This window comes from Cryptomeria japonica, chromosome 5 (genome assembly GCF_030272615.1).
Source record: "Cryptomeria japonica chromosome 5, Sugi_1.0, whole genome shotgun sequence".
Classification (NCBI taxonomy): Eukaryota; Viridiplantae; Streptophyta; class Pinopsida; order Cupressales; family Cupressaceae; genus Cryptomeria; species Cryptomeria japonica.
In genome coordinates, this window is record NC_081409.1 from 197,720,627 (window position 1) to 197,729,315 (window position 8,689).

Genomic DNA, 8,689 nt, shown 5'->3' on the forward strand with positions numbered 1-8,689 from the left:
TAGCCTCCCAAACAAATCCCGATATTGGTGGTTGCAGACAAAGGCGTTATGAACTCGTCTAGGCATAGGCATAATGCTACAACGACCACCTATGGGCTGATACATTCACGAGACAGTAGCGCAGTGGGCGAACGTCTCTGTGATATGCTAGTTCGATGCTCAATCGGTCAACATGGTCGATAAAAGCCAAGTTCTGAGCCAACGAAGAGAATCATGTGGACAAAAGGACAACTATGACGGTCCATGATCTCCATCAACTTGGGGATTCTTATGTGACGCAAAATTGCACGAGATGCAATTTACCACATTACAATATTCATTCGGCAAGCCCCTGGGTATGACCGATAATATCTGGTCCATATTGTTGTGATCTTTTAGTAGGCTCTTTTCTTGTGTGGAGCATCTCACAATAGCCCCATGTATCAAGGCTTGATTTGTACTTTTCTCAACGCACTTATTCTTCCACAGGCGGATTCCTTTATCCTAGCACATCTCTTTTGGTCGGTGGTGTGTAATAGTGTTTTGCTTTGTGGGGTCCGTGATTTTAACACCCACATTGGTGTTTTTTTAACTAACCAGATTGTGGTCACATGGTTGACTAAAATTAAGCCCTCTGGTGTCTTCATTTTTTCTCCAAAGTGCCTAAAATATGCCTTTTTTTCAAATTGGTGTAACATACTCATACAAGGCAAAATTTAGCAAACAAGATACCGATGAAGAGTTGGTTCCATCAATTTTGTTGTGGTGTAGGTGTTTTTCTGTAATTTTTTCATTTGATGTTAATTTTTTTTGTAGTTGAAGTCGGTTTTTTCTTTTGCATTCTAGAGCTCATAACTTTTGGCTCCTAATTTCATTTTTCACAATTCAAGTTTTATTAGGATAGTTTGCAGATTTTCATAATTTCAGTTAGTTGTTGATTCAATACATTTGGATACATTGTTGTAAATATGCAAAATTGTGTCAATTTCTCTTGTACAAAGGGGTTTAATTGCTTGAATTGTGGAGGGAATAATTAATTGTTCTATTGTACTCTTTCATTATGGATTTGTCAAAAGTTGTACTCCTAACTTCATATAATTATCATGAGTGGAAAATGCAAATGGAGTTATTATTGCTAACAAAGAAGTTGCATAGAATCACTCTTGGAAATGATCTAGAACCCACAAGCGCTACAAAAAAGAGGAAAGGGTTTGATAGAAGAGATGAAGCTCTTAGTACTCTTTGTTTGTCCATTTCTCTAGATTTGAGAATCATATTGCATCTTGTAAAACTCCTAATGATATTTGGACTATCTTAGAGGATCTCTCTGGTAAGATGGATAAAATAAGGAAATTCAAGTTGGAGAATGAACTAATGAGTCTAAATCCTAGTGATTTTGACAATATCCAAGACTTTTTCTCTAAGCTCAATTCTCTTAGATTGGAGTTATCTAATTGTGGGGTGACAAAAGAGGATGAATAAATGATTCTCTCTATTCTTTCTAAGTTTGGACCTGATTATTCAGTTTTCATTTCTACATTCTATGCTACTATGGATGTTATTGGTAGTGCACACAAAATGCCTTCTCTTGATGGATTTGCAACTCAATTCACAAGGGAACAAGCAATGTTGGCACACATGGGTACATTGAAGCCTTCAAAGCATCAAACACTTCTTACAAAGGATTCCACTCCAAAGGATTCAAGTGGCAAAGAAAAGAAGCAACATAAGGATTCCAAGTCTAATGAGGAAGAAAAGTATTCTCCTTCCAAGCATACTCTTGAGTCTAAAATCTCTTCTAAAGAAGAATCATCGAACAAGAAGAAGATGAAATGTGCTTATTGCAAAAGACGAGGACATGATGAGCATAAGTGTTATACTAAGAAGATTGATGAGCTTACACACATTCTTCAAAAGAACAACATCAAGCTTCCCACATCAATGTCTCCTTCTTCTTCTTCTTCATCATAGTCAGCAACTTCTTCATCTACATAGTAAAAAACTACAAGACTTTCACATGGCATTGATAAGATGAAGGGTAATGCACTCATGTCTACTACACATCCTAAAAATGGGAGATGGCTTATTGATTCATGTGCCTCTCATCATATGGCATCTTCTATGGATATGTTCTCTTCTTTTGGGCACTTTAATTCTCCCAACATATTGATGGGTAACAACAAATACATCATGGTTTGTGGGAAAGGTTCTATTGACACAAGAGAGGGGACATTTAATGATGTTCTTTGTGCATTGTCCTTGACCACTAACCTCCTTTCAGTTTATCAAATTACTCATGGGGTACAATGTAAGATAGTGGAGTTCACTCTTGATTATGTTTACATTAGAGACATGGAGACTAGAGATGTCCTAGCTACAAGAGTTGTTGATCATGCTTCTAGATTGTATTTTTTTTCTCATTTTTCTCATGATAATGATGGCATTCCTTTGGTTGATGTTCACACCCTTTCATCAAGAGTGAATCATGTTTGTGAGGAGAATTTTGGACACTTGAATCATTGTGTGTCTTGAGACAAGTGTTGAGCTTCCTACTCCTCCATCTCCTACTTCTTTGGACTTGGGTTCTACAATTCAGCGGGATGATCATAGTATTTCAGATCTTGTAGTGTCGAATGAGTACTTGGATGGCATTTCAAATATATTTGTTGACTCTCATATTGCAGATTTGGGAGACATACTTGATGGGGTTTCTCTTCTCTTTGATGACAATCTCATCATAGTTGGAGATTCCTCTTCACCTTCTTTGGAGATTGACATTCACAAGTCGCCTCCTTCACTTGATTTGTCTCATTTCATGGTTCAGTTTGATCATGCTTGTGTAATGGGTTGTTTGAGCTTGGAGACTCCCATTCAATTTTCAAAGATTCACATTTGGAGACTTCCTTCTTTTAGTTGAACAGGCATGGCTTCTTGATCATTTGATGAACTTGTTTCTTCGTAAGGGAAGATGTGTTTCTTGTAGACATTGGGTCATCTTTTGTTTCCAAGAATACTTCATCGACATTGGAGCTTCTTCATTATGGGGGATATTTTGTCTCTCTTCTTCCTTCCTATAGGGGGGTACTTGATTGTATATACATGATGTATGTAGTCCTTGGGGGGTCTTGAGTCCTTCATGCATCATGATTTGCTTGTTCGTTTTCTCTCTTTTGGAGAGGATTTTTTCCCCATGTGGTTTTCTCCTTTTATCCTCTTTATGAGAGATTTATTTTCATTGCATTTGTATTGTACATGGGCACCTAACATGGCCTAGTAGTCGTGACCCATATTGCATCTTGCTCATATTGCATAATTATCTTCTCCCTAAGCTGCACTTAATGGGGGGGGTGGTATTGTAGTAATTTAATAAATACTCACATCTCAAGCTTACTTGGGCATATCAATTTCCTAGGTAGTAGGTAAATTTTATTATTTATCTACATTATTATTTGTGCATGCATAGTTGTCGGGTGGTTGAGTTATAATTAACTCCTACCTACCCTTGCATTTCATTGGGCCACATTTCATCATTGTGTGCTCTCATCTCTTTTGCTCTTGCCTTTATAAGCAAAGATCATGTACATTTCATTTCATCTCAATATTATTCATCTATTGGTGAAAGATTATATTCTCTATTGTGAAGGTCTATCACTATTTGCAGGTCTTGGGGAATTGATAATTCCTGCTACTATATCATTTACCTATGTTCATGTTTGCCACTATTAGTACAAATTACCTAGATTCACATAGTTATTGATAAACTTTCTATATTCATGGCTCTATTAATAGATTGCTAAAGACTTCTTATTTCCTAATTGCATGTTCTAAGTTCAACATTCTCTTTAAACACAATGTATTATGTTCATTACTGTCCATTTCGCTATTGTCTCTATCAATTTGCATTGAATATAGATCAAAACAATCAATGCATTTGCAAAAACAAAAAATACTATCAACTACATCATCAACAAGAACCCGATGCAAATGCATCTCTTGTTTATTCTATAGAATTAAATATAGAAAATAAATAGAAACTTAAACTTTTAAACTTAAATTGACACAACCATACAAAATTTATGAAACTAGTATACTTATATTAAAAAAATATATGTAAAATATGCCAAGAAGTATCTTATAATAGAATAAATGTTATTCTAAAATACTAAACACCAAGAATACAAATCCATTAAACTCTTGCATGCAAAAAGTTGTGAGAGACAAGTGGCAAGGGTTCTATTTTTTTTGGAGTAATAAAATAACACCTTCACAAAAACTGAAACATGCCATATTTCATCCATCATTTGCATGTCAAATTGTTTCAAAAATAGATTTTTGTTTACGAACATTTAGATGTCATTGTAGATGCCTCTGGACATAACTAGACATAATTAATCCATTTTAAATAAATCTCAGCAGCACGGTGGACCCAAAGAAATGTTTTAGAAAACCCTAACTAGGATTAGAGGCGACACACAAAAATACTGTTTTGTTGAATTGCAAACCCTACCATTATGGAAGCAATGTCTATGTTCATGTTCCCCGCCTAGTTTGTATTAGGATTTTGTTTAACGAGTTACTATTATCATGACATATGTTTTCGATTCTATGATTTTTTCTCTTCAATTTTCTTCGCATTTCAGGGCATGCAAACATGTAGGGACATTGTTACTACCCAAATGCATTGTTTCGCCCCTCAGATCGCGGCCATCTGCATGCCTTATTTCTTCTAAACATTCATTATTCTCTGTCTCAATATCATCGCATCATGCTACATCCCCAACCCAATCTTACCCACCACAAGAAGAAAAATACAGACAGCTCTTCAACGATGACATTACAGAATTCCTACTCAAGGAGTGTGGGGTTTATGACTCTCAACTGCCAACAATCAACAGAAGGATTAATGTACCCCTGTCACTACGCAAATTCCTTCACACAGCCCAGCAGGTACTACGACTCTTCAGAGACTTGGGATTCACTCCACACCAGTTAAGGATTGTCATAGGAAAACGCCCAAATGTCCTTACATTCAAAGTGGATCATCTTAAACCCAAAATTGATTTTCTCACCACATTAGGCCTTACTACAAAAGACCTGGCAACGGTTATAACCCGATGTCCTAGAATACTTTGCTTCAGTCAGGAGAAAAACCTTTATGCTAAAATTCGATTACTTGCAAACCTGTTTGGCTCAGAAGCCCAGCTGTCCCACGCTATCAAGAGGGCTCCATGGATTCTGGCAATTGATAGCAATGTGACTAGTAATGTAGCAGAGAAGTTAAAGAAAATGAAAAGCATTGGTCTCCAGGAAGATGAAATAAAAGATATGTTTAAGAAGGATCCGCGCTTACTATGTTTAACCACTGAAATGCTTGACAAGAAGTTGAAGCATCTGGCAAATCTTGGTCTCATTGATGGGCAGATCAACATGGTACTTCCATCGATACTAATATGTTCTGTGGATAAGTTGCAGAAGAACATGGATTTCTTGACTCATACTGCTGGGTTTGCACCAAACATTGTTTGCACTTATCCTATGTTTCTTAAGTCTAGCGTAGAGAAGAGGTTAAAGCCTCGTTTTATGTTATATAAGTATTTAACTGCAAAGCATTCTTCAGAGCCTCTTACTATTAGTCTGGCTACTATGCTTACTCTATGCGATGAAGTATTTTCCTGCAGGTTCCTAAGTAATCTTCAGACACTAAAGTTATATGAAAGTTACGCAAGCGAATCATCTGAGACTGCAATTTCGGGATAACGATTTGGAAAAAATACCCATTCCTACCACATCAGGTAATTTTTTCAGAGAACTAAAATAACCGTTGAAATGGAGGATTTGTAGCATATCATGCTTCTCTGTAATTTCTGAACCTCTTCTAAAAACCTTGTTTCTAAATTTGTTTGGCATTTGCAGTTGTTCTTCATATTAATTATAAATTTAAACACAGCAACATAGAGATTTTTAATTTAATGAATCATGAATGAGGTCAAGTGCTATAAAAGAATTCTTTGAATTTGCTAGAAACTCCCAAATATTGCTTAGAGATTGAACGTATTCACTATTTTGATGTTCTTTTTATTATCATGTCCATGTTCATAAGGCAATTCTCAAGCTTTTGGGTGCAATATTATGAACTTGAATGGTAACACTTTTTTTTGAGTATTACGTCCTTACCAGGAGGAACCAGTGTTGTTCTTAAAAGTAAACAAGTCAGTCATATTAACTTAGAATCTCTTGAACATAGAGAGTACATCAAATTCCAGTTCTTTATGTGCATCATGCTAGCATGATAATCATCAAATACATTTGAAGATAAGTTTGGATCTTCCATTTACAATAGTTTTATACCTGTGTTAGTTGTAACAAAAAGATTTGCGTTCACTAATTACAGGAAAATAGTCTACAAATACAAGCAGAAATTTCTTATATATTTATAATTGCTAGACATAGTAGCTTTTGTGGTCTTTGCCATACATGTGCTACCGTAAACACCATCTCACAGAGTTAAGATTTCCCTTACTTTGTTCTTTCGCATGCAATCAGCCCAAAAAGTTTTAGGGAAACAATGCATGTTTAGTTGTGTCAGGCATTAGTTGGGATGAAACAATCTCTAACGTGTGCAAATAAATCTGAGCGTAGATCAGTTATTCCTTAAAGGAGTAAAATATATATATATGAGAATCCCCACATGCTTGGCCTTGCATTGTGGGGCATGCTCGGAAATTCTTTAAAGTTCAAATACATGTATCTGTAAATAAAAATATTATTTTTAGTAGAGAAGGTCATTTTTCTTCAACAATAGCAGTTCTAGATGTGCATTGTGAAGAGAATCTTGCTATTTGGCAATGGCTTGTACCATGTGCTGAGATTGCTCTTCATGGAGATGATTGCAACAAATATTGAGAAGTAGCCAGATGGGAAATACAAGATCACTGGTGGCATGAATGTTTTGACACTATTGGTTGTTAGTAGTGTACCTAAGAGCACCAATGGCTGATCTGCTCCTTGAATATTGATCACATAGTTAGACATGATCACATCTAGATGAAGCTGGATTGTAATTTCACAATGCACAAGCAACCAGTCCAATTCCATTTATATGTTTCCAAGATGCTGTAGGAGTAAGCATCTAGAAACACGCCTTCTACTGTGGAAGGTTGATAAATATATCATAGTAGAAAGGCAAATTGTCATTTGATGAAAGGCTGGAGATAATCTAGCAGGCAATGCATTATTGCAAGCAAATTAGGTGTTTGGACATTATGGGTTGCAACTTAGAATTGCAGAGCATCGACGTGTGATCTGCACCTTGAAGATTGGTTGTATAATATGATCCTATCCAGCTAAGGCTAGAGTTTATGCTCATGTGCACATGCAGATAGTGAACATGCTTGTTGTCATGCTCTCAAAGATTAATTATCTAAAGTAGTTAAAATTCCTACAACTTTGAAGATTCAAGTTCAAATATATAAACTACAACTTTGAAGATTCAAGTTCAAATATATAAAAATGAGTAAGTTACAGAAAAACAAGGCACCATTAATGTAATCCTGATTTGAATCCTTTTACAGTATGGTAGTTAGTTACATGAAAACAGTTCAAAACAACAATGTTATGGGAAATAGCTTCCACCATATCATCTTCAAATATCCTAAATTATAATAGCTACACATTGCATAAAAGAGTAAAAACAGTCAGCCTGACATCCTGTAGAGGATTCAAAATCAGAAAATACATGTCTTCCTGGTAGGATGTGCCCAGGACTTCATTCGTTATCTTCTTCATCTACGATGTTGTGAACCAGTACCAGTCCTTATGTGGCTCTGAGGCAGATCACTTGAACTTGTTGGTTTGAGGTTCGTTAAGCATATTTATCCTGACAGGTATCCACCTATTCCTTTGTGGAAACTTTGACAAGCTCTTGAAGCATAGGATGGCTGCTCTTCATACCTATGACCCATTCTCGAGTGACTAAAGCCTCCATTTTTTCCATGTGCGGTTATAACTCAGCAATGATTGCCTGTTGATGAATTGAAAATAGCAACCACTGGTTGTTATTGTGCTAGAAGGATTTCGTTATTTGCTAGAAGAGTTTGGAGGGTTTGAGATTTTTTTGTTTACTTTGCTTCCAATCAGGAGAAAGCTAAATTTTATGCATTGATAGGAAGATTGAATGCATTAATTGCCATCATGGATTTAAGCTTTTTCATGGTTGCATCTATTATTGAGACAAACTTTGCTAGTTTTTTTTCACTTGTATATAACTATGACGTGCAATTTGAAGTGGCATAGTCCCCTCTGGAAGCTTGTAAGGCTGGTTCGGAGGTGGATTCTTTGGGTTTGGGGCTCAATAATGCGGTAGGGGAAATTAGTTCATTGGATATTGAGTAGAAAGGGAGATTTTGAATGGTAGCTATGTAGGGCTAGTGGGGGGAGGGAATGGTTGTACCTATAGGCATATACAAGGTCTTTTATTTCAGTAGGGTGGGCATAGTTTATGTAGAGGAGAAACTTTAATGTGGAGCTTTAGTTTAATGGATTGCATAGGATGATAACTAGGGGATGGACTAGGACTATTATTAGAGAGATTTTGTTAGTATTGAGGTGAAAGACTAGACCTTATTAGATTCCATTATTGGAAGGCATGTAGTTTATTTGGGGAATGGGTTGTTGTATTGGTATTAAGCATTATTTAGGTGGCTAGAAAAAT

The 8,689-nt window shown here is 36.1% G+C and overlaps 1 protein-coding gene across 1 annotated transcript; it reads left to right on the plus strand.

The window, feature by feature from the left end:
- The first annotated feature begins 1,530 nt into the window (after positions 1-1,530).
- LOC131875803 (transcription termination factor MTERF6, chloroplastic/mitochondrial-like) lies at positions 1,531-5,736 on the plus strand. The gene is made up of 2 exons (XM_059220481.1): positions 1,531-1,736; positions 4,620-5,736. The coding sequence occupies exons 1-2, from the start codon at positions 1,531-1,533 to the stop codon at positions 5,734-5,736; spliced, it is 1,323 nt and encodes a 440-aa protein (XP_059076464.1).
- The last annotated feature ends 2,953 nt before the right edge of the window (positions 5,737-8,689 follow it).

Bases quoted from the DNA above. Each gene is read 5' to 3' on its own strand.
- LOC131875803 (XM_059220481.1), top strand. From the start codon at position 1,531: ATGGATGTTATTGGTAGTGCACACAAAATGCCTTCTCTTGATGGATTT. The intron at 1,737-4,619 runs GTATTCTCCTTC...TTCGCATTTCAG, and splicing joins AAGTCTAATGAGGAAGAAAA to GGCATGCAAACATGTAGGGA.